General features: G+C 37.6%; 1 protein-coding gene and 1 pseudogene across 4 annotated transcripts in view; one reads left to right on the top strand and one right to left on the bottom strand.

Moving 5' to 3' along the window:
• ZNF451 (zinc finger protein 451) overlaps window positions 1-26,798 on the bottom strand; it is an 89,701-nt gene that overhangs the window by 36,769 nt on the left and 26,134 nt on the right. Inside the window, exons 4-7 of one of the 4 annotated variants that reach the window (XM_055330246.1) lie at window positions 17,787-17,912; window positions 12,104-12,215; window positions 6,355-6,505; window positions 5,009-5,135 (exon numbers count right to left, since the gene is read on the bottom strand). In XM_055330246.1, coding sequence (XP_055186221.1) covers window positions 5,009-5,135; window positions 6,355-6,505; window positions 12,104-12,215; window positions 17,787-17,912 — 516 coding nt within the window. Of the gene's footprint in view, window positions 1-5,008; window positions 5,136-6,354; window positions 6,506-12,103; window positions 12,216-17,785; window positions 17,913-18,470; window positions 19,602-26,798 lie in introns of those variants that run through there. The other 3 variants (XM_055330249.1, XM_055330248.1, XR_008665088.1) reach the window with 3 other exon arrangements.
• LOC129512717 (heterogeneous nuclear ribonucleoprotein A1-like) lies at window positions 2,571-4,948 on the top strand (annotated as a pseudogene).

The raw sequence follows: 26,798 nt of genomic DNA, 5'->3' as shown, positions 1-26,798 counted from the left end.
GATTCCCAGAAAAAAAGAAAGTCAATGAAATTTGGAAAAACATAAATGAGAGTTACTAATTTTAAGTTAAAATATCTATTCAGATTTACTAAAGAAAAAAGATAAATATGTTAACATAGACAGCCTGGAATAGGAAAACGTGCCCTGAAAGGACTCTAATTTTTAAAAAGGTACAATATTAGTGACCCTCTGAAAACACCAAAAAAATTACATAATGCAGTCCTCTTGTATCATTTTTCTTTTCTCTCCTCAAACCCTTGTCACAACAATAGAAAGCCCTGTCATTTCTTTTGGCTTCACTTTAAGGTCTTTATTCTAAATGCCATTACTTAGGCAAAGCCTTTATTCATCTCAAAGTTAAATTACTACAAAGGTCACCTAAACTCATCTCCTTTCTATACCTAAGAATCCACCCTGAACATTGGTACCATTCTAATACACTTAATCTCTTTGGTGTCTCTAAAGAAGGGAAGGATTTGGGTTCTAAAATTAAGAGTCCTTCTAGTTCTAAAGGTATAAGCATTATTTTCATCATATTACGGTCCTATAACAGTAACCTCTTGGCAATATCAAGATTACCACTTGTGTTGGGAGTCCCCAAGATCATTCCCAGGTTTGATGGTTTGCTAGGACTCACAGCACTTTGCATATAGTTGTAATCACAGCTGTGATTTATTATAGGGTTTTAGCTACCAAGATATTTAAAGTGGTATTGTTTTTAATAGAAAAATTGAAGCAATACATCGAACAAAATTAAATGAACTATATAATATATTCATATAGAATGTTGTTCATTGATCTAAAATGTATGCACTGATTCAACAAATATTTAAGTATTCACGTTTATAATACACTGTTTTTCTTAATTATACAACTCAGACACTTTATCTTATATAAAATAAAAGTGCTAAGAATAGACAATCTTGTCTTGTTCCTGACCTTAGAGGAAAAGATCCCCGGTTTTCACCAATGAGAATGTTAGCTGTGGGTTTCTCATACATGACCTTTATTATATTGAGGTTATGCTACTCTAGAACCTCTATCATTGAGGATTTTTATCATGAATGGATGCTGTACTATCAAATGCTTTTTCTGTATCTACTGAAATGATGTTTTTTTATACTTTCTCTTAGTGACATGACATATCACACTGTTTTGCAAATATTAAATCAGTCACATCAAAAACAATAAAATATCTAGAAATGAAACTTAACCAAGAGTTAAAAAACCTGTACTCTGAAAACTATAGGACACTGATGAAAGAAATTCAATATGGTGTAAAGATATGGAAAGGCATTTCATGATCATGGACTGGAAGGACAAATATTGTTAAAATGTCTACTACCCAAAGCAATCTACAAATTTAATGCAATCTCTATCAAAATAACAATAGCATTTTTCACAGAACAAAAAAAAAAAATCCTAAAATTTACATGGAACCACAAATAACTCTGATCAAAGCAATCTTGAAAAAGAAAAGCTAAACTAGAGGTATCACAATTCCAGACTTCAAGTTATATTACAAAAGTATAGTAATCAAAACAGCACGGTACTAGCATAAAACCTGACACATAGATCAATGGATCACAGCAGAAAATCCAGAAATAAACCCACAATTATATGGTCTTCGAAAAAGGAGAAATGAGGGCAGCCTGGGTGGCTCAGTGGTTTAGCACCACTTTCAGCCAAGGGCCTGATCCTGGAGACCCAGGATCGAGTCCCACGTCAGGCTCCCTGCATGGAGCCTGCTTCTCCCTCTGCCTGTGTCTCTGCCTCTCTCTCTCTCTCAATCTCTCAATCTCTCTCTCTCTCTCTGTGTGTCTCTCATGAATAAATAAATAAAATCTTTTAAAAAAAGAAAGAAAAAGGAGAAATGAAAATCCAGTGGGAAAGACAGTTTCTTCAACAAATGGTATTGGGAAAACTGGTCAGTTACATGCAAAAGAATGAAACGACCACTTTCTTTCACCATATATAAAATTTAAAATGGATTGAAGACCTAAATGTAAGACCTGAAACCATAAAAACCCTTGAAGACAGCACAGACAGTAATCTCTCTGACACTGGCCATAGCAACATTTTCTAGATGTGTCTCCTGAGGCAAGGAAATAAAAGCAGAAATAAACTAGTGGGATTTCATCAAAATAGAAAGTTTCTGCACAGTGAAGGGAACAATCAACAGAATTAAAAAAGGCAACCTACTAAATGGGAGAAAGCATTTGCAAATGACGTATCTGATAAAGGGTTAGTATCCAAAATACACAAATAATTTAAACAACTCAAAAGCCAAAACACATGGTCCAATTAAAAAATGGGCAGAAAACATGAACAGACATTTCTCCAAAGAAGATATCCAGATGGCCAAGAGATACATGAAATGATGCTCAACCTCACTCGTCATCAGGGAAATGCAAATCAAAACTACTATGAGATACCACCTTATACCTGTCACAATGGCTAAAATCAACAAAAGAAACAAGCATTGGAAAGGATGTGGAGAAAAATGAACCCGTGTGCATTCTTGGTGGAAATGCAAACTGTAAGTGCAGCCACTGTGGAAAACAGCACGAAGGTTCCTCAAAAAGCTAAAAACAGAACTACCCTATGACCTAGTAACTGCACTGCTGGGTATTTATCCAAAAAATACAAAAACACTAATTCAAAGGGATACTACACCTACATATTTATAGCAGCATGATTTATAATAGTGCAAGTATCCATCAATTAGTGAATGGATAAAGAAGATGCAGTATACACACACACACGGAATATTATTCAGCCATCAAAAAGGATGAAATCTTGCCATTTGCAACGACATGGCTAGAGCTAGAGTGTGTAATGCTAAGCAAAGTCAGAGAAAAGACAAATACCATATAATTTCACTCGTATGTGGAATTTAAGAAATAAAACAAATGAGCAAAGGGAAAAAGAGAGAAACCAAGAAACAGGCTCTTACCTACAGAGAACAAATTGATGGCTACTAGAAGGGAAGCGAATGGGGGGATGGGTAAAATAGGTGATGGGGATTGAAGAGGACATTTGTCATCATGAGCATCAAGTGATGAAAATAAAAACTTAGCTTTCTGCCCCAGACACTGCTGAGTTAGCATCGTTAAAGTCTCCCCTCTCACCACTGTCACGTCTAAGTCAGAGTCTCCTAAAGAGCCTGAGCAGCTGCAGAAGCTCTTCATCAGAGGTTTGAGCTTTGAAAGAACTGATGAAAGTCTGAGGAGCCATTCTGAGCAATGGGGGACGCTTACGGACTGTGTGGTAATGAGAGACCCCAACACCAAGCGCTCCAGAGGCTTTGGGTTTGTCACGTACGCCGTGGAGGAGGTGGACGCAGCCATGAACGCAAGGCCACACAAGGTGGATGGAAGAGTTGTGAAACCGAAGAGGACTGTCTCCTGAGAAAATTCTCAAAGACCTGGTGCCCACTTAACTGTGAAAAAGATTTTTGTTGGTGGCATTGAAGAAGACACTGAAGATGATCATCTAAGAGAGTATTTTGAATAGTATGGGAAAATTGAAGTGATTGAGATCATGACTGACTGAGGCAGTGGCAAAAAGAGAGGTTTTGCTTTTGTGACATTTGATGACCATGACTCTGTAGACAAGATTATCATTCAAAAATACCACATTGTGAATGGCCACAACCGTGAAGTAAGGAAAGCCCTATCGAAGCAAGAGATGGCTAGTGCTTCGTCCAGCCAAAGAGGCCGAAGTGGTTCTGGAAAATTTGGTGGTGGTCATGGAGGTGGTTTTGGTGGGAATGACAACTTTGGTCGTGGAGGGAACTTCAGTGGTCAAGGTGGTGGTGGATATGGTGGCAGTGGGGATGGCTATAATGGGTTTGGTAATGATGGAAGCAACTTTGGAGGTGGCGGAAGCTATAGCAATTTTGGCAATTACAACAATCAATTCCCAAATTTTGAATCCATGAAAGGAGGAAATTTTGGAGGCAGAAGCTCTGGCCCCTATGGTGGTGGAGGCCAATACTTTGCCAGACCACAAAACCGAGGTGGCTATGGCGGTTCCAGCAGCAGCAGCAGCTATGGCAGTGGCAGAAGGTTTTAATTACTGCCAGGAAATAAAGCTTAGCAGGAGAGGAGAGCCAGAGAAGTGACAGGGAAGCTACAGGTTACAACAGATTTGTGAACTCAGCCAAGCACAGTGGTGGCAGGGCCTAGCTGCTACAAAGAAGACCTGTTTTAGACAATACTCACATGTATGGGCAAAAAACTCGAGGACTGTATTTGTGATTAATTGTATAACAGGTTATTTTAGTTTCTGTTCTGTGGAAAGTGTAAAGCATTCCAACAAAGGGTTTTAATGTAGATTTTTTTTTTTTGCACCCATGCTGTTGATTGCTAAATGTTAATAGTCTGATCATGATGCTGAATAAATGTGTCTTAAAAAATAATAAAATAAAAGCTCAAAAAAAATTTTCCCAGTGAACATATTACACAACTAACATTCTGTAATGTGAATAAATCATTAAAGATATATAATTTCAAATATGGTAATACATAACTATATATTACACAGATTTGCATATGCCATGAATCAACTTGTATCCCTTGAGATTTAATGCTTAATGAGAGTTACATAAAACAGCCTTTTAGATTTCTTAATACTAGCATTATAAAGGAATTATTTACTACATGGTTCCAAGATTTCAAAAGGCAGTGAAATGCAGTGGACTTAAGACCAAGGTTCTAGTTCTCATTATAAGCATCTGAACAAGGTTAACTTGGCAGAGCAACTCCATCAAAGAAAGGGTTTCTATGATAATCTCTGGGACTGCCTGCTTTCAGTAATTAAGTTTATCAACCCACAGAAATTTAATGTTCCAAATCATTTTATTCTCCATAAATAACCATAGTTTTGATCCTTATGTGTATCACTGGTGATTATAGGTAATTCAGAGCAGCAAGAAAACACCTATACCGAATTCCATGGTTCTCTAGGAAAAAATACCTATTCTTAACTTAGGACATGCTCTTACCTTAGCAAAAAGGTGATCCCTATATTGCTGTTGAGTAACAAAATTTTTGTAACACACTACACAAGCAAAGGAATTGGTGAATGGTCCATGTAGTGTAATTGTTGGATCACATGGAGAGTGATCAAACCTACTCAGCAAGAGAGGTAATGTTAGAGAAGTCCGCATTTTAGGATCCACACTGTACTGTTTCATTTGTTAAGCACTTGTTTATTTGTTAACACACAAACACACATACACATTAAGAAATTTTTACTTTTTTTTACTGAAATATGTTCTTCAACTTAAAAGAAATATCAAATGGCTCCGAAATGCCATGCAATCCCTTCAAACAGTGACCAATAGTTAGCTCAAGATTTTGTAAAAGTACCCAAGATCCATTAAAATGGATTTAAGTATGTCTTGCCAAACTGATGAAATTCCAGTTTGAAGATTATAGAGTCATCATCTTTTCCTTTTTGCCTTATTTACGAGAAAATTCACAAATAGTTGTAAATGAACCAATTTAATAATAATCTCATGTCAAGATTTCTGGCATACACTTGTTTCCTAAAAATGGCTTTTAATCCCTTTAATGTTCAGTTTAATCATTTTAAGTTTGTGCCATTTTAAAGTTGGAGATTTAAAAGTACTTTAGATACAGTATGGTACCCAGTTATTTGTAGAATGCTGAAGCTCGTTCTAGGAGCCTTTACAGGTAGGTTAATTCGTAAGTAGGGTGACGCATCTGGAAATGATAATGGCTGAGAGCCCCTAAACTCTCAATTCATATCTTTAAACTATTAGAAGGAGAGAATATGAAGGTAAGAATGTTTAATGCCTTTAATATTGCCTTCCCTTGATATTTACTTTCTCAAGCTCTACTATTAAAAAATTCAGTAAATAAGGTAGGATTCATAAATAGAATATTATGAATTTTGCTACATTTGATTTGCCTTTAACATTTGCTTTGTAATACCATATTAGCTTTCTTTAGTCTAGACCAAATATCTCTAAGTGCTCTGTGTCTTTTGAAATTTGTTATTTATGGGCTGGATTTCTCTAAAAATGATTCAACTACTTATAAGTGTAAAAATTCTGTTCCGAATTTTATGAGATGTATTAAGAATACATACTTAAAGGCTACATGCCTTGAAAGAGTATCACTAGAAAAAATACCTGACTTTAGGCCTTCTAGGAAACCTAAGAAATGTAAACTTAAAGCAACTATCGTAAGAGCACAAAACAATTCGAGTTTGCAATATAAAGTTATGATTACAATGACACAGATGTATCATGCTTTCATTTAATGAAATCACTTTGTAAAACTCATCTGCTTTTCAGCATCCACTATTGAGTATCATACTCACCTTTTCAAATGTCCTAAGAGAAGGTGCCCATTATCAAATTCCTTGTTACAGTGCATTATGGGACATAAAATTGGTTTTCCAGACACCCGCATTTGGCCTCCTCTTCGGAATGAACTTCTTGTTCCAGAATTAATTGTTCCTGCTTTGAGTCCTGTATCATTGGAATACAAATTCTTAAGTTCCTACTTCAGATACTTGTCCTTTGAATTGGTAATCAAAATTATGACAAAACAATATAAATTATGATACAGCATCTGGGTGATGCTAATTGTAATTAAATGTTTATTGGCTTTCTTTAAAAAAATATGATCACCTAAAAATAGCTACCTGAGACAAATAAAGCTTTTTTTATTTTAAGAATTTTATTTATTTATTCATGAGAGACAGAGAGAGACAGAGGCAGACATAGGCAGAGGGAGAGAAGTAGGCTCCCTGCAGGGATTCAATCCCCAATGTGGGATTCAATCCCAGGATCATGACCTGAGCTAAAGGAAGACGCTCACCCACTGAGCTACATAGGTGACTCCTCGGACAAGTAAAGTTGTTAACATTTTTTCTTTTTCTTTTTCTTTTTTTTTTTTTTTTTGAGAGAGAGGGAGAGAGCTCAAGTGAGCCGGTTGGGGAGCGGGGGAAGGAAGGGGGGCGGAGAGAATCTTAAGCCGACTCCATGTCCAGAGTGGAGCCTGATGTGGGGCTTGATCTCACACCATGATCAGGACCTGAGCTGAAATCAAGTCAGATGGTTAACCTCCTGAGTCACCCAAGGTGCCTATATAAATAATAATTAGGGATCCCTGGGTGGCGCAGCGGTTTGGCACCTGCCTTTGAGCCAGGGCGCGATCCTGGAGACCCGGGATCGAATCTCACGTCGGGCTCCCGGTGCATGGAGCCTGCTTCTCCCTCTGCCTGTGTCTCTGCCTCTCTCTCTCTCTCTCTCTCTCTCTCTCTGTGACTATCATAAATAAATAAAAATTAAAAAAAATAATTAAATATTAAATGATAATCTAAATGATGTTATTTTTTTAATTTTTATTTATTTATGATAGTCACACACAGAGAGAGAGAGAGAGAGAGAGAGGCAGAGACACAGGCAGAGGGAGAAGCAGGCTCCATGCACCGGGAGCCCGACGTGAGATTCGATCCCGGGTCTCCAGGATCGCGCCCTGGCCCAAAGGCAGGTGCCAAACCGCTGCGCCACCCAGGGATCCCATAAATGATGTTATTTTTAAAGTAATCTCTACACCCAACATGGGGCTCAAACTCACAACCCCAAGATCAAGGGTCACATTGCTCTACTGACTGAGCCGGCCAGGAGCCTTCCTTCCTTTCTTTTTTTAGTATGTGATGGAGATTAAATTTATTCATTTAATTTTTCTTTTTTTTAGTAACCTCTATACCCAATGTAGAGGTTACTAAAACCCTGAGATCAAGAGTTGCATGCTCTACTGACCAAGCCAGCCAGGTGTCCTGGAAGCTGTTAACATCTTTAAGTAACATTCTCTTGAGGGGAAAAAAAAATCTGTTTCTTTAAGTTCAATAGCCAAGAAATGTCAAAGATCAAACACTGATTAGAAAATCAGTTGCTCTATAAAGCCACTACTTACCTTTTCATTTATATAAACTGGAAAAGATCTTCTAATTCTTTTTTCCTCTATTAACTATCTTAAACACATTAGAAGGTTTACCTATATTATAAAGGATCTGAGTTCTCTGAAAATTATGTTAAAAATGTAACTAGGAGAGTGGGGAGGAGTGGAGAATTCAGGGATGCAAGAAGAATAAGAGTGGTACTTTCTTAGGAAACCAGCCACTGATCAGTTAGTTCCAATCTGGATATTAAGTCATGCAGGTCTCAGTAATAAATTTACAGAACACAAAGCAGAGATTTACTTACTATCTTTCTCCTTTATTTTATCCCTTTCTTTTCTCCTTTCAAAGTTTGCCCGTCACTACTTCTTTTTCCTCTCTCTTTTTTTTTTAATTTTTTTAAATTTATTTATGATAGTCACAGAGAGAGAGAGAGAGAGAGAGAGAGGCAGAGACACAGGCAGAGGGAGAAGCAGGCTCCATGCATCGGGAGCCTGACGTGGGACTCGATCCCGGGTTGCCAGGATCGCGCCCTGGGCCAAAGGCAGGCGCTAAACCGCTGCGCCACCCAGGGATCCCCTTTTTCCTCTTTTTTAAAAAAGTAAACCCTACACCCATTATAGGGCTGTATGACCCTAAGATCCAGAGTCACATGCTCTATGGAATGAGCCAGCCAGGCAGCCCTTTCACTAGTCTCTCTGAATTAATCTCCCTTTATCCTGGCTCATTTTTCATCCTTTCTTTAAGTATTCATCTTACGACTCTTGTAGACTAATACCCCTGGAACAAAATTTATCCCATGCATGCTGTAGGATGGAAAATCTAGAGTTACATTACACAAACCATGAAATATAAAACTGCAAGCAGGATTCTGACTGTATGTCAGATGGTTATACACAGATGGTTAGATTATTGACTCCCTTTTATTATTATTTCTTTAGACTGTTTCAATGCCTTGAATGTCTCAAAGAACAGAAAACTGGGTATTATCTTTATGGTAGTTTCTACAAAGCCCCTAAGGATTTAAATAGGATAGACTATTATTCTTTTTAACATCATCTAGTTTTAAGATCTCCAAATGGCTTATATAATAATTTAAGGTTTCAACTGCTTTTCTGCTGTTTTAGTCCTTGGGGCGAGGGGGAGGCTCCATTAAAAACTGCCAAAATGCTTATAAATATGTACTGCCAACAAACAATGAACAGCATAGTATAGCATTAATCATATTTTAATCTTAAAGACGCATTAAAGACAATACACCTTCTTATCTTTATTTTTTTAATGTAGTCAGAATTATGACAATTTTTAATTACTGTCCATCCACATTCTAGATGTTGCCCATTAAGATCTTTATTTAGCCAGTAAAAGTTCTGGATAAAAATAAAATTAGAGAAAATAATCAATTCAGAGAAAATAAGATTTACCCATGGAAAGGCAAAATAGAGAAATTTAAGTATTTTCCTTAAAGTATTGTTTTTAAGTTACTAAGTATTTAAATGTATGCAAACTAGCCTAACTATAAAGGTCTATAAAAGATGAATTTCAGTAGAGTAAATATAAATAAAGTACTTAAACTACTTCTAATGAAAGGGATGAATTACAATAGCTAGATACTTTGGAATAGATTGAACAAGTCCCTTAATGCTATTTAGAAGTAGAACCTCATTTTTTATAATTAAAGAGAAAAATGACTCACCTCCGTATTCCCAGCTATACCCTATTCAAACATCTCAGCACTCTCCAAAGCTAACTTATGGAATAGCACCATACCAAATACAGCCCAATGTTAAAGCAGCTGTTCTAGCAATAGATCCTAAACTTCAGTTCTATAGTGTTGTTGCAAGGGAGCAAGCAAAAAAATAAAACAATCACATAAAACAAATATAACTAAAGCCCTTAACTCCAGGCTCAAGCTTATCAGCTACCAATGAATCAGGTGTGACCTGAAGATATATAAAATACCAAGTTTTGCCAAGAATCATAAAGAGACAGTTAAAATGAGTCATTGTTACCATTGACCTGCTCAGACAAATACATAAACATATGCCCATGAATACATTTTACAGTGAATTCAAATATTCTGTCAATCTGGAGGTACGGCATCAGATCTAAAGAGTCTAGACAGGACTTAAAGATGTTAGATTTGCATGAGATAAACTATTTTTTTTTTGATTTTTATTTATTTATGATAGTCACAGAGAGAGAGAGAGGCAGAGACACAGGCAGAGGGAGAAGCAGGCTCCATGCACCGGGAGCCCGACGTGGGATTCGATCCCGAGTCTCCAGGATCGCGCCCTGGGCCAAAGGCAGGCGCCAAACCGCTGCGCCACCCAGGGATCCCGAGATAAACTATTTTTAGAAGATATCTTGGAAATGATAAAGCCTTATAGTTCTACTCCATTTTCCTATCAAAATTACCCACGAATCTTTTCCCAAAACTACAGATAGCCTAGAATCATCCCTGGAGATGAGGCACAGGTATATACTTTAAAAGTTCCCAGGCTAGGGATCCCTGGGTGGCGCAGCGGTTTGGCGCCTGCCTTTGGCCCAGGGCGCGATCCTGGAGACCCGGGATCGAATCCCACGTCAGGCTCCCGGTGCATGGAGCCTGCTTCTCCCTCTGCCTGTGTCTCTGCCTCTCTCTCTCTCTCTGTGACTATCATAAATAAAAAAAAAAAAAAAAAAAAAAAAAAAAAAAAAAAAAAAAAAGATTAAAAGTTCCCAGGCGATTCTAAAGTAGCTAAAGTAAAACCACTGAATTAAGCCATTAATTTCTACTGAGAACAGAATGCATCTAGGGGGATTTTTTTCTTTTTTAAATATGAGCTTTAACCAGAACACCTCAAGAGGCATAACCAGGTATCATAGTATTTTTTGCTAAAATAGGTCTGGAATACTAAACAATTATTTTGTTTACTTGAATGACAGACATTTGGATCCTAAATTCTAGGCTTCTTTCTGTGTTCATATGCAAATGTTTATAGCTTACATTGGATAATATTCAAACAACATTTACTGAGTATCTCTAAGTTGAGCAAAAAAGGACTAATAAACCTTGGTCTCTGTCCCCCCATACTACAGAGTATGTAGTCTGAAAGAAGAGACAGACATACAAACTTATTAATCCAACATAACAGGGTAAAAACTTTGGAATTACCTTATCAGTGATAATTTGATTCAAAGAAAAGCCTTCTGAAAACTATATTTATTTATTTTTAAAGATTTATTCATTTGAGAGAAAGAGAGGGAGAGAGAATGTGACCTGGGGGGTGGAGGGGACAGAGGGAGAGAGAATCTCGGAGTAGACTTCCCACTGAACGCCAAGCCCAATCCCTGGACCCCAAGACAGTGACCTGAGTCAAAATCAGGATTTGGACACTATGACCAACTGTGCCACCCAGATGCCCCTGAAAACTGTAGAACAAGATATCAGGTTCAAGTTGAGCATTGCATGCACAGATATTTCTAATGACTTTCTGCAATTAAACATTCCACTGGATTAAATCCACAGCTAAGGTTTCTGTGGATATCCCAAGCCTTTTAAAGTCTCGGTGTTACTTCTACAACACAGGCTAGAAAAGCAGTCATAGTGAGAGTGTCCTACTGGATCTTAAAAATTCCACCAAAAAATAAAAAAATTAAAAAAAAATAAAACCTAATTATCTGGTTGGGGAAAATGTTCCATAGTGACTCTTTTGGGAACCTTAGGTCTGTAGAGTTAGTGAAGAGGCTACCCAATGCTTTAGATGTCTCTCATGTGGACATGTTCTTATAAAATATCTACACAGACTGCACTGATGAATAAATAAGTAAACACTAATCCTTTAGATCTCAGCTTAAATTCCATTTCATTAGAGAAGCTTTCTTGACCTCAAATCTATTAAAATCTCTCCCACAGACACATGCACTATTTCATGTAATAACTGAAATAACAAGTAAATAAATGAGCAATATCTAATGAGGTCAAGGATGACCTATTATATTCAAAATATACTTTTGTCAATGTAGGAAGACAATTGGTGAAGTAGGCCATTAAGTATCACTGAAACTAAATTTCAATACTTTATGTATGTACTAGCAACTGAGTAATACAGCTATAACCCCATAAAGCTTTAGGGAAGCTCAGTAACCTCAGTGTTCCACTCTGATCTCTAAAGAGTACCTGGCATTTTTAGCCACTGGTCCACACACAGTCTTGCTGCTTCTGTATCAGAATGTCCTCGAATAAATTCCAATTCTTGTAACCCATGAGCGTGCTGAAAATCGATTTTTTCCTAAAGGTATTAAGAAGAAAATCAGTTAACCTATGATTACTAACTTGGTTTTCTTGAGAAAAGGATGTTAATATATCAGTGATGAGAAAATACTGATTATCCTTTATCCCTATAACTCTACATCTAGACATCTATCCCAAAGAGATAAGTCAAAACAAAGGTTTATGCTCTGACATGCTGATCCCAATGTCATCTGTATTTGCACAAAATTTTGCCATAACCTACATCTCCAACAATAGGGTAATTTAATTATGGTATATCCATTTCATGAAAGTCAATTAGAAACACAAACCAAACTTTTGATGAAGTAGGAATATATTTTTTATATCAAGTAGGTCACCAAATGAGGTCAAATATAAATAAAAATTAATTTTTCAAGGTCTATAAATCTCTATCTGCAGAGGGGGAACAGAAGCTGAAAATATATAAAATGTCAACGACTATCTCTGGGAATAGAAATACAAATATTTTCATTTTTAAAGTTTTATACATTTTTAAAAAAAGATTTTATTTATTCATTTGAGACAGGGAGATACTAAGAGAAAGAACATTAGCAGTGCAAGGAATAGAGGGAGAGGGAGAAGCTGACTCTCTGCTGAGCAGGGAGCCCAATGCAGGGCTCAATTCCAGGACTCCAGGATCATGACCCAAGCCAAAGGCAGACACTAAACCATCTGAGCCACCCAAGTGCCCCCTAAATTTGTATATATTCTATTCAAAGTTTCCACATACAGACTGAAGTATACAGAAGCCTATTAAATATTTGTTCAGTGAATAGTATTACTAAGAGTAGATTTCATTAGTACTTAGAATGTACCAATATAAAGCATTTATCACCACCTAGATCTAGGGTTGGCAAACTTTTTCTATATAAAGGCCAGAGAGTAAATATTTTAGGTTTTGCAGCTCAACTCTATTGCAACTCCTCAACTCTGCCATGAAAGCAGCCACAGAGAATACGTAAACAAATGAGCATTGCTATGTTCCGATAAAATTTTATTTACAAAGAGGCAGCAAGCCACTGCCAACCATGAAACTAGACTTAAGCTTCAGACAGTTAAAGTCTCTAAGTCTTTCCATATATTATTTTAAATCTATTAATCTATTTGCATACTCTCTAATTATGCTAACACTTACTAAAACCACTTACCACATGCTAGTCATGATTCTAAAAGAATTTTAAATTTCATTCTCACAATAACTCTGTGAGAAAGATACTATTATTGCTTGTATTGTAGAATGGGAAAACCGAGTTACAGAAAGGTCAAATAAATTGCCTAAGGATAAATAACAACGCCAGGATTCAGAACCTTATAATTATTCTAGAATTCATGCACTTAACCAGTATACCATATCGCATCTCCACAAGGTTTTGTTCTTAAAAAGAAATCACAAAGTCACAAATGCTAGATTTGCAAGATATAGGCCAGAATAATGAAAGGTCTAATTAACAATGCAACAGGATCTTCTATCAGAAATGGTTTAAGTAGTGAAACAGGGAGATTCAAGATTTCAATCTGAAAAAAATCTACACAATATTGTTAAAGTATACCATAGAATACTAATTCTCAAAGATGTTAACAAGCATTATGTTCATTAAAAATAATTCTCTATAACCAAATTAAGTATATAAACACTCATTTTAATGCAAAATTTAAACAGTTCCTTTAGCATAGGACTTCCAAAGCCCTGAAGCGTTAATGTGCATATAATTTTCCACACTGGGAATATGCAGTATCTCAACAAATCATCAAATACTTTTTTTTCAAAGTGCTTCCTATAGCATTAGTGTTCTGAATAACACATCATGGAGAACAGAGCTAGTTCATCCAGAGAAAGCAATAAGGCAAGCTTCTGGTAGACATTTTCTAATGCACTCTTACCAAAGTTCCTTACAAAATCTATCACAATAAAAACTTAATAAAATCAAATACTACCAGTACTACCACATGCCAATTAACAGCCTACTTATTTTAAAGAACTACCAAAAACTAAAAATAAATAGGTTTTTAAAAATGTTCTCTGGCATTTTTTATTTTATTTTATTTTTTTATAAATTTATTTTTTATTTATTTATGATAGTCACACACAGAGAGAGAGAGAGGCAGAGACATAGGCAGAGGGAGAAGCAGGCTCCATGCACCGGGAGCCCGACGTGGGATTCGATCCCGGGTCTCCAGGATCGTGCCCTGGGCCAAAGGCAGGCGCCAAACCGCTGCGCCACCCAAGGATCCCCCTCTGGCATTTTTTAAAATAGAATTTGAACTCTGCGGCCATAGCCAATGCTCAGAAAACATTTAATGGCTGAAGTCATCCTCAAATTAGCCATCCTTTTCCCATTACAAAAGCTTCTTCCCCAAATTTGAGTGTTATACCCCTTCTTGCAAGTCATCTTAACTCCTAGAGTGTCAATAAGCAAAGCTGGTAGATGATCAACTAGTTAACACAACATTATCTCTGGAAGTGATTCATCCAGTGAAAAGTTGTTGTGTTTTTTTTTTTTTTTTAATTTTCTGTAGGCTCCATACATAACATGGGGCTTGAACTCATGACCCTGAGATCAAGAGTTGCACACTCTACTGAGTCAGTCAGGTGCCCCATATCCAGTGAAGATTTTAACGTGTTTTTTTTTTTTTCTTTCTTTCTTTAAAACTGCTCCACCACAAAAGATTTTAAAAATTCACCTTAATAAGACATCAATAATTCACCAAGGCCTAAGAATAGTTGAAAGGTATTTTCTATTATCTAGTTTTAGTTAGAGTTATCAGCCACTAAAATTCCTCAACAATCATTTTTATTTTAGTTTCATTATCTTCCTGAGTAGTTTGTTTCATTTGTTTTCTGTCATCTAGTTTTAAAAAATGAGTTAAAGGGATGCCTGGGTGGCTTAGTGGTTAAGCATCTGCCTTTGACTCAGGGCCTGATCCCAGCATTGGGGATCAAGTCCCACATCAGGCTCCTGCAGAGAGCCTGCCTCTTCCTCTACCTGTGTCTCTGCCTCTCTCTCCATCTCTCATGAATAAGTAAATAAATAAGTAAATTAAATATACAGGAAACCAAATTTTTAAAAATCATGAATGGATAGCAAGCAATGAACTAAGATACCTGTCAGTTTTTCTTTTAGAAAATAAAAATCTAGATATGTATTTATTCTTTACAATTGGTTAAACATAAATTTCAGAATCTCAAAAAACTTTCTTCAATGCTGAGGTCAAGTCTTTAGTAGAATGAATGAATATTTACATGGGTGGAAGCTGAAACCACCCTTGAGAAAAGCCCTGGTTATCACAGTGCCTGTAAAATTCTGAACCCATTACAGATATTTTACTATGTCAGAACACTGCCTGGGAAGAGAAGCTAGAATCATTCAGGAAATTTGTGGGAAAGGATAGCTTGCAAATCATGCAAATGGAGACTTTCCCCATAAAAAAAATATAGTAACATAGTTTTGGGAAAGAATCTTCCTTAAAGCCAGGAAAGAATCCTATTTTTTTAAATATCTCTATGCATTAAGCATTTTATTTATTTATTTTTAAGATTTTATTTATTTGAGAGAGAGCTAGCAAGCATGTGCAAGGTGAGGGTCAGGGACAGAAGCAGACTCCTCACTGAGCAGGGAGCCCGATGTGGGGCTCGATCGGGGGATTCTGGGATCATGACCTGAGCCGAAGGCAGACGCTTATTAACCAATTGAGCTGAGGCATCCAGACATCCTTGCATTAAGCATTTTAAACATACAATTACAATACTATGCTCTAAGTTAATTGGTATTATAAAGTCCCCAAACAAATCTACTTCTAAATGTAAAGAAGATTAATTTATTCTACACCAGATTAGGAGATACTAAAACAAAGGCTATAAAAATATATGAATTCCTCCATGATAACCAATGGACAGGAATCAAAACACAGATGTTAAAATTATAAAATCACAGGGATGCCTGGGTGGCTCAGTTATTGAGCGTCTGCCTTTGGCTCAGGTCATGACCCTGTGGTCCTGGGATCGAGTCACACATCAGGTTCCCCACAGGGAGCTTGCTTCTCCCTCTATGTCTCTGCCTCTGTGTCTCTCTCATGAATAAGTAAAATCTTTAAAAAATATATAAAATCATAGTGCTTATCTTAATCTGGGAGATCATCTCCAACTCTGTCCCTTTATAGATTAAAGCCCAAAGTCTATCAAAGCTAAGTGAAATCCAAACAGCTGAGCCATGATTTTATTTCCATTTTTTTTAAAAATAAGTTTTACACGCAATGTAGGACTCTTGAACTCACAACCCTGAGATCAAGAGTGGCATGCTCTACTGACTAAGCCAGCCAGGCAGCACTCAATTTCCATTTTTAAACTCCTAGGATGGGGGCACATGGGTGGCTCAATCGGTTCAGGACCTGCCTTTGGCTCAGGTCATAATCCCAAGGTTCAGGGATGGAGCCCCATGTCAGGTTCTCTGCTCAGTGGAGAGCCCGTTTCTCCCTTTCCCTCTGCCTGCCACTCCCCCTGCTTGTGTGCTCTATGTCAAATAAACAAATTAAATCTTAAAAAAAAAAAAAAAAAAAAAAAAACCTCCCAGGATGAAGCCTTATTTACCCAACTCATCAACTTTTTACTTCTAACAGATACTTGTCAGTATTGAGGGATTCTTTTATTTTTATTTTATTTCATTTATTTTTTTCAAAAGATTTTATTTATTTATTCATGAGAGACACAGAAAGAGAGATGCAGAGACACAGGCAGAGGGAGAAGCAGGCTCCACGCAGGGAGCCCAATGTGGGACTCGATCCTGGGACCCCAGGATCATGCCCTGAGCCAAAGGGAGAGGCTTAACTGTTGAGCCACCCAGGCGTCCCTATTTTTATTTTATTAAAAAAAAAAAAAATTTTTTTAAGTTAACTTTACCCCCAACATGGATCTCAAACTCAAGATCCCTAGGTCAAGAGTCACATGCTCCACTGACTGAGCCATCCAGGTGTCCCAGTATTTAGAGATTCTTTAAGTGATTCATCTGGGGCCTTCTAATGCAAGTGAAGAAAAAGATTTATATCATCAGAAGATTCTATATTAGGCTTCATTTTACACATAGCATCTCTTCTACAAACCTGATTGAAATTTCTATTTTTTTTTTAGTAATATATTTAGTCTGAAGGGGCAGGCTGAAGGTTTTTTTTCCGCAGGCTGAAGTTTGAGAAAGTGGTTTGATTCTATTTAATAGAAAATAACCTTTTAACAGCTTATGTCTACAAAAGCACCAATAAACTCTTTTTCACTCTTATGATGTAGAAACCAGAAACTCTTAATTATTCACCTGCTATAAGAAATCTGGTGACCGTTAATTCCCCAAAATAAAGTCCACTCAATTATTTTTTTCCTCCTGTATACATATATGATCAGAATCTAACTAAAGATAGAAATATAAAAAGCTATCATGAGGTACTACACTAAAATGATGAGCTATTATCTAGAGTCCATGCTGAACTTGGATTCAATTATACATTTTTTAATGGCAAATTTGTTACAATTTTATTATAAATAATTCCATGATTTGATAAAGTACCAATTTAATTAGCCACATACCCTGAATGCTCTATTCTTCTCTTCCTTCTGTTGTTTCTCCACTTCAACATGGCGGGCTAGACGGGCCAGAGTTAAAGCAACTTTATCCTTCTGATGGTCAATATAGTCTTTGTGCTTAACATTATCCTATAATTGAAAAAACAATTTCCATTTCTTTTAAATAACAAAATTAGCTTTGGGATAATGAATTCATTTACCAAAGAGTTATTGTACTAAACAATCGTTTACTTTTTTTTAGTTTATTTATTTACTTAAGTAACCACTATTCCCAACATGAGGCTCAAAATCATGACCCTGATATTAAGAGTCACATGCTCTCTCAACTGAACCAGCCAGGCGCCCCAAGAACCATTTAATTTTATCATCACCAAATTTCTAAGAGGCTATCTTATGTATTTTACACTTTATGTGGTATTCCGTAAGTCAGCCAGTTATCTATCAGCATCTGTGGTTTTCAAGAAGTTAGGTAAACTAACGGCTAGGACAATTTATCATCCTTCTTTATAATTACCGGGATACTGAACAGTTTGGTGATGCTTAGCTCTGAGTCTATAAGGTAACGCCATTAAGCCATTAGTCTCCCCCTAAAAGGTCTAACAGTACAAACGTTCCTGGTTCTGGTTTTTCAGCAGTGCCAGAACAATATTTATTTAAGAGAAAAATTTTTTTTAAAAATAGATCTACCTCTCAGTTTCTGGTCCAACATGTAAGGAGCTTATAAGTTGCCACTCCATCCTGACAAGATAAAAGCTGAACAAACCAAAAAGTCAACAACTCTTCTTAGATCTACCAGAGAAGTGAGGTTACAGTGTAAACCAGTGCTCCAAAAAAGAGAAACAGAGGGGCAAATACAGAGAATCACAAACTAATAGAGCAGAAATCCATGAGGGGAAACCTCAGCAGGAACCAGTATTGAGTAAAAAATCTAAACTATAATTGATGAATTGCTAGCCACTCAGTCGGACAAGTCCAAGAGTTAAGAACCACAAGATGACCCAGTCATGGAGAACTGTCAGACTTTTTTATCTCCAAAAGTTCTACCAAGTTCTTACAGTAAAGACTAGAGAAAAATCCCCTCATGCTTACAGCAGGGGGAGAGAAGTAAGCATTTTGAAATATGCCAGAGCATTCTGTTCCTTTTAAGAAGGCCTGCCCTCAACAAAAACTATTTTACCAGCACTTAACCTATAGGAATTTTACCAGAGTCTAATCAACCTGGGAGAATGCAAATACCCAATTCCAAGCCACTCTAGCAATCCTTCCAACTTAAAATGGAGAGGATTGAGGAGCACAGCTGAAGGTCACAGTCCAGGGCCATAAACTCAACAAGACTGAGACTAGATCACAGGACTACACAGTGCTACCACTCCTCTGTACCTCATCACTATATTAAGGCCCATTTACCAAAGCCTCTTTTACCTAATATATCATTTCTACCTTTCAACTAAAACTTACAAGGAATACTAAAAGGCAAAAAGCACAGTTTGAAGAGTCAGAGCAAGCACAGAAGGCAGGCATGGAAGGGATATTGGAATGATCAGATCAGGAATTCAAAACAACTGATTAACATGCTAAGGGATGGAAAAAGTAGACAACATAAAAGAACAGATGTGTAATATAAGAGAGTTGGAAATCCTAAGAAAGAACCAAAAAGAGATGTTAGAGATCAAAAACACTATCACAGCAATGAACAATGCCTTTGACAACTCCATTCGTAGACTGCTCATCACTGAAAAAAGAATCTCTGTCCTTAAGGATATGTCAACAGAAACTTCCAAAACTGAAAAACAAAACAAAAGCCTAAAAAAAAAAAAAATCACAAAATGGAATACCTAGAACTATTACAAATGATGTTACATATGCATAATGAAAATACAAGAAAGGAACAGAATATTTGAAGCAATAATGGCTGAGAATTTCTCCCAATGTCAGACACAAACACATAAATCAAGGAAGAAGCAAAACCCTCTTTGTTCACAGATTTCAAGATCTAAGAAAACAGCATGCAAAGTAAACGGTAGTTAGGAGTGAAGTAACCTGTGTAATTAGATATTGATAGGAGCTTTATTCATAATGGCCAAAACATGGAAGCAACAAAGATGCTTTTTTGCAGATAAATGGTTAAAACTGTGGTACTTCCAGATGATGGAACATTATTCAGTGCTGAAAAGAAATGTGCCACCAAACGGCAACTGGGTGGCTCAGCTGGTTAAGCGTCCAACTCCTGATTTTGGCTCAGATCACAATCTCAGAGTTCTGAGATCGAGCCCACCATGGCTTTGCACTGGGCACGAAGGCTGCTTAAGATTCTTTCTCCCTCTGTCTTTTCTCCCATTCCCCTCACATGAGCCATCAAGTTATGAAAAGATATGGAGGAAACTAAAATACATATTACTAAATGAAAGAGGCTCATTTAGGTACACCTGGGTGGCTCAGCAGTTGGGTGTCTTTGACTCAGGTCATGATCCTGGGGCCCTAGGATCAAGTCCCACGTCGGGTTCTCTGCAGGGAGCTTGCTTCTCCCTCTGCCTGTGTCTCTGCCTCTCTGTGTCTCTCATAAATAAATAAATAAAATCTTAAAAAAAAAAGAGAGAGAGACTGATTTTAAGTCTGCATACTGCATGATTACAACTATATGACAGTCTGGAAAAGGCAAAACAATGTGACAATAAAAAGATCAGTGGTTGCCCAGGGCTGGGGGAAGGGAGTGATGAGCTGGCAGAGTAGAGGTCTACAGAGCAGTAAAATCACTCTGTATGATGTATGTCCAACTATAAAGGTAGACACCTGTCATCATAAATTTGTCGAAACCCATAGAATGTACATCAGTAGTGAACCCTAATGGAAACCATGAACTTAGGGTGATAATGATGCATCACTGTAGGTTCACGGATCATAACAAATGTACTAGTATGTTGGGGGATTCTGATAATGAGGGAAGCTATGAACGTCTAGGGGCAGGAGGTATACCCGAACCTCTGTACTTTCCTCTCGGTTTTGCTGTAAACCTAAAACTTCTCTTAAAAAGTCTATTAAAATTTTTTTCTACTAGAAAGACTAGGTTACTAACTAAATACCACTCTTTAGGCAAGTCAGTCATGTATGTACAACCCAAATTTTATCTACAGTGGGACAGAATTACATCAACCATGTCAAACATCAGATGTGATTTTCCAAGTGCACAAAAGTTACACTGAAGTGAGTATAGATGAGGCCAAAATGGTATTTTCAGTATGAGGCCACACCTTTGCAATAAGGAATGCTCACAGAATCACTCTGGGTCCAAGTAGTTTCAACTCACTTTCTGACCACTTAGCCAGCCTACACTCTTGTACCAGGTAATAGATGCCATTTTCCTAACTTCAAAATATTCTTTTACAAGTCACAGGACAATGCAGCTTACCAGAAATAATTCACGAAAAGCTATTTATTTGAGCTCCAATCCTTTAGTAAAGGCATATTTATCTGTATTAAAAGTAAATGTCCTCTGGGAAGACAAAAATATTACTTCAAATGTAGGTGCTACCTTGAGAAGGAAATTTAGAGTGGATCCTAAAAGAAAATTTTAATTTAAGGAAGTTAATAATATGGGCCTAGGGACTCCTGGGTGGCTCAATGGTTGAGCATCTGCCTTTGGCCCAGGGCGTGATCCTGGAGTCCAGGATCGTGTCCCACATCAGGCTCCCTGCATGGAGCCTGCTTCTGCCTCTGCCTGTGTCTCTGCCTCTCTCTCTCCATGTCTTTCATGAATAAATAAATAAAATACATTCTTTAACAAACAAACATGGGCCTACAGTAGGTTAGTTTTCCTGACACAGATACATTTATTTATTTAGGTCTTAAACTCTAGAAAAGTCATGCTTGGAGGCAAAGAAAACCAACGTCATAATAACACACAAGGGAGACAAGGTATAAATTAGGATTTACCTATAAAAATATGTTGTTGGATCATAATAATGTGAATATTCTGGGGACAGAAAGGTGACCATGGTTTGGATTAACTAAAGTAATCCTAATCTAGAAGAGCTACCCTTCAATTTATGGTTCCAGAATCATTTTACTTTCTCCTAGGCCACCACAAAATAATCATTCTGAAATACTGAAGTTATACTCATTCAGGAAGACTTTAATAATATTTATTCTTAAAGTTTCCTTTAAAGCACAAGTAATGATTCTCTGCTTTACGTTATAAACTCTAAATATACTCTGGGCACAAAACTAAATGAAGACTAAAGTCTAAAACACAGAGATTATATATTCATTGGGAAAGATCTTTAGTATTCCACTTGCTGCAAAATTTAAGTATGAACTTTACTCCCTGCAACTATATTCATAGACTTGGAAGATAAATTATTTGGTCCTTTAATCAACATTTAAACATTTGTTTACATTTCTTCAACTTCATTCTAAAATTAATCTCTAGCCCTAAAACATTACTCTTTGGCAGTCAATTAAGTAAAAACTATTAGTATTGACAATTTGCTAAAATTATTTTCCTCATATTTCACTATCAGTAGCCTATGTTATCTTTTATTCTTTTTAAGATTTTATTTATTCATGATAAACACAGAGAGAGAGAGAGAGAGAGAGAGAGAGAGAGAGAGAGAGAGGCGCGCAGAGAGAAGCAGGCTTCATGCCAGGAGCGTGATACGGGAACTCAATCCTGGGACTCCAGGATCACACCTTGGGCCAAAGGCAGGCACTGAACTGCTGAGCCACCCCGGGATACCCCTATGTTATCTTTTAATTAACTATCTGTTTGGTTTTTTTTTTTAAGATTTATTTATTTATTTATTTATGCATCAGAGGGGGGGGGCAGAGACACAGGCAGAGGGAGAAGCAGGCTCCATGCCAGGAGCCCAATGCGGGATTTGATCCTGGGACTCCAGGATCGCGCCCTAGGCCAAAGGCAGGCACTAAACCGCTGAGCCACCCAGGGATCCCCACTATCTGGTTATGTTAATAAAAAAGATTACTTCTGTGATTCCCAACTAATTCTAATCTATTTATTATCTTTCATGATTTGGAAAGGCTCAAAAGACCTAACAACTTCGATACTGACAACAAAAAACATTTAAAACTGACTTTAGTTTCCGTCTCTTTTTCCTTGAAGGGGAAAGTTTCTATTTTCTTCTTAAAAACAAAATCAATCTCTCTAGCTACATATATCAAAAGCACATAAGTAGACAATCTGTCAGGAGTAGATATAAAGGAATGAATGGTAGAGCTAGAGAAAGAATGAGCTTCAACTTTGAAACCTCTACCACGTATGAGGAAAATGAAGTATTTAAAATAAGAATGTTTTCTCCTAAAATGGTGAAAAATTAATTATACAGAGCAGGGGATGACAGTCATATGATATTTTTCTATCACAATTAGGTTTTGGGATCAAGGTTACTGGTTAAAGCCAGGCACGAGTAATGGGTGATGTATGAACACTCACTCTTTCCAGAAAGCCAAATCCCTTGGATTTCCATTGTTAGTGATCCAAGACAAGGGCTAGCCTATTGATATTACAAAATTAAATACTTCTGTGGTTCTGAGAGAACACATATACACTAGAAAACCCAGATCAGGGCAGCCCCAGTGGCGTAGCGGTTTAGCACCGCCTGCAGCCCAGGGCGTGATCCTGGAGACCCTGGATCGAGTCCCACGTCAGGCTCTCTGTATGATGCCTGCTTCTTCCTCTGCCTGTGTCTCTGCCTCTCTTTCTCTGTCTCTATGAATAAATAAATAAAATCTTAAAAAAAAAAAAAAACAAGATCATGGATATGGATATTAAAATACATACTAGGGATTTTACCTATTAGATCACAGAAGGCCCTATTTTACATAGAATATAATAGGGAAGTCAAAGAATCAGTATGTTCAGAAACAAACTTTAACTTACCAGAAGGCAAGGGAAAAAAAGCTTACTGTAGGCCACCACCTTGTTATTGATTCAACCACAGAACCAAAGCTATAGTATTATTTGTCAGGAACATGGGCAGAGGGGATCCCTGGGTGGCGCAGCAGTTTGGCGCCTGCCTTTGGCCCAGGGCGCGATCCTGGAGACCCGGGATCGAATCCCACGTCGGGCTTCCGGTGCATGGAGCCTGCTTCTCCCTCTGCTTGTGTCTCTGCCTCTCTCTCTCTCACTGTGTGCCTATCATAAATAAATAAAAATTTAAAAAAATTAAAAAAAAAAAAAGGAACATGGGCAGAAACTGATCTTGTTTCAGGCTAGATGAAAGTATCTTAAATGTCTTCTGTAAAATTAAGATGAAAAAGGGACACTATAGTCTTAAGTTTGGGAGTTTTCCACTACTCCATTAGTGCCAAAATGCTGAACTGTAATTTAATGTGAAATCACAAAATTCTAGGACTGTTCTTAGGTTAGTTATGCCAATCTTCCCCAAAGTCTATAGTATTTTTTTAAAGATTTTGTTTATTCATAAAGACAGAGAGACTGAGAAAGAGAGAGAGAGGGGGGCAGAGACACAGGCAGAGGGAGAAGCAGGCTCCATACAGGAAGCCTGACATGGGACTCGATACCAGGTCTCCAGGATCACACCCCAGGCTGCAGGCGGTGCTAAACCACTGCACCACTGGGGCTGCCCAAAGCCTATGATATTAACAAGCATTTAGGTCCTTAGAGCTTTTCTATGGTCACTTTCAGTTATGTAAATTTTCAAGTTAGAAGGAATTGGCTCTCAATATAAGAATGGTTAAGAATAAAATGTTCCCAAGCTATAGCATTTTCATTCTTCTTGAAGCACAATGCTGTGGTCACCCTGGATTAATTTCCATGTTAGATATGACTAAAGAATACTATTGAGTCCACAGGGATAGGAAATGATCTACAAGAAAATGCTATCCACTCAGCTATTTTTGGGGAGAAGGATAGGAAAATCTTTTTTTTAATAATTTTTTTAACATTTTATTTATTTATTCAAGAGAGACACAGAGAGAAAAGCAGAGACACAGGCAGAGGGAGAAGCAGGCTCCATGCAGGGAGCCCGATTCAGGACTCGATCCCAGGACTCGGGGATCATGCCCTGAGCAGAAGGCAGATGTTCAACCACTGAGCCACCCAGGCGTCCCAGGAAAGTCTTAAGTAGGGAGGGGAGAGTGGTTTCTCTCTATTTTAAAAGATCATTCCCTGCATCATTTTTTCTTCCATAACCTCTTCCACTCCCACTGGGGAAGTGTGTGGGGTCTTCATAGAATTTAAGAAAAAGTTGTAAAGTCAGAAAACATTAAAAGGCAAATTCTAATTCAATGACTATGAAAAAAATTTTTAAATAAAACTTTTAAAATAAACTGTTTTTAAAAATAATATGGCTAAAATGACAGTCTGACACACAAAAAAAATCTATGGATGATCAGGAGTTGGAAGGTTACAAAGTGAGGGTCACACCCGGTGCAGACGAAAAGCTTTCCAGAACCTCAGAAGCCAGGGTAATATGGCCTCTCTCTCTATGATCCTGTGCTCACCCTGGACATTATGAACTTCTTATATCCTCCAATATACCTTTTTTTTTTTAAGATTCTATCTTATCTATCTATCTAAACAGAGAGAGAACACACAAGCAGGAGAAGCAGCAGGCAGAGGGAAAGGAGAAGCAGGCTCCTGCGTTAGCGCCCGATGTGGGGCTTCGTCCCAGGACCCTGGGATCATGACCCAAGCCAAAGGCAGATGCTTAACCGACTGAGCCACCCAGGCACCCTCTCTAGTATATTCTCTACACTATTTAAAAAGGTTTTATTTATTTATCTGAGAGAGACAGGGAGAGCACAGGCAGACACCCCACTGAGCAGGGCCCCAACCTGGATTCGATCCCAGAACCCTGAGATCATGACCTGAGCTGAAGGCAGATGCCTAATCGACTGAACCACTCGGCTGCCCCTATTCTTTACGTTTTCTTAAATGTAAAACTTGGGTTGTACAAACTGAATCTGGGCTGTGTCCTAGAAATGGCCGCCAGATTAAGAATACTGGTTAAATCTGAGTACACATATCCATGAAAGCTAAGTCTGTATAGGCATATCTCATTTAATTGCACTTTGCAGATACTTCTTGTTTGTTTTACAAATTGAAGGCTTGTGGCAACCCTGCATCCAGCAAGTCTACTGGCATGATTTCTCCAACAGCACTTGCTCACTCCATGCCTGTGTCATTTTTAGGTAATTGAGATATTTCAAAAAATTTTTATTGTTCTATTTTTTGTAGTGATCTGTGATCTTTGATATTAGTATTACAATTGTTTCTGTAATAAATGTTGTGTGTGTTCTGATGGCTCCACCAACTGGCCATTCCCTTGTCTCGCTCCCCTTCCTTAGGCCTATTTCCTGAGACATAAATATTGAAATGATGCCAATCAATAATCTGACAATGACCTCTCAGTGTTCAGGTGAAAGGAAGAGTTGCACATTTATCATTTTAAAAGCTAGAAATGATTTAACTTAGTGGGAAAAGCATAATGAAAACCATGACAGGCTGGAAGCTTGGCCCCTTGCACCAAACTGCCAACTTGCAAACTGCAAAGAGAAAGTTTTTGAAGGAAATTACAAGTGCTACTGTAAGGAACACATGAATGATAACGCAGAACAGCCTTATTGCTGATATGAAGACAGTTTTAGGGGTGCCTGGGTGGCTCAGTCAGGTAAGTGTCTGCCTTTGGCTCAGGTCATGATCCCAGGGTCCTGGGATGGAACCCCACAGCCCTGCATTGGGCTCTCTGCTTCTCCCCAACTATACTCTTTTCTCTGTCAAATAAATAAGTAAATAAATCTTAAAAAAAAAAAAAAAGACAGTTTTAGCATTTTGAATAGATCAAACCAGCTACAACATTCCCTTAAGCCAAAGCCCAGTCCAGAACAAAGCCCTAACTCTTCAATTTTGTGAAGGCTGAGAGAGGTAAGGAAAAAGAGCAGTTTGAAGCTAGCAGAGGTTGATTCATGAGGCTTAGGAAAAGCTGATTCATAACATCAAAGTACAAGGTGAAGAAGCAGCAGGTGATGTCGAAGCTA

The sequence above is a fragment of the Nyctereutes procyonoides genome, unplaced genomic scaffold (assembly GCF_905146905.1).
Source record: "Nyctereutes procyonoides isolate TBG_1078 unplaced genomic scaffold, NYPRO_anot_genome, whole genome shotgun sequence".
NCBI lineage: Eukaryota > Metazoa > Chordata > Mammalia > Carnivora > Canidae > Nyctereutes > Nyctereutes procyonoides.
Note: the sequence above shows the minus strand (reverse complement) of the source record. Positions and strands in the feature narration are given on the sequence as shown.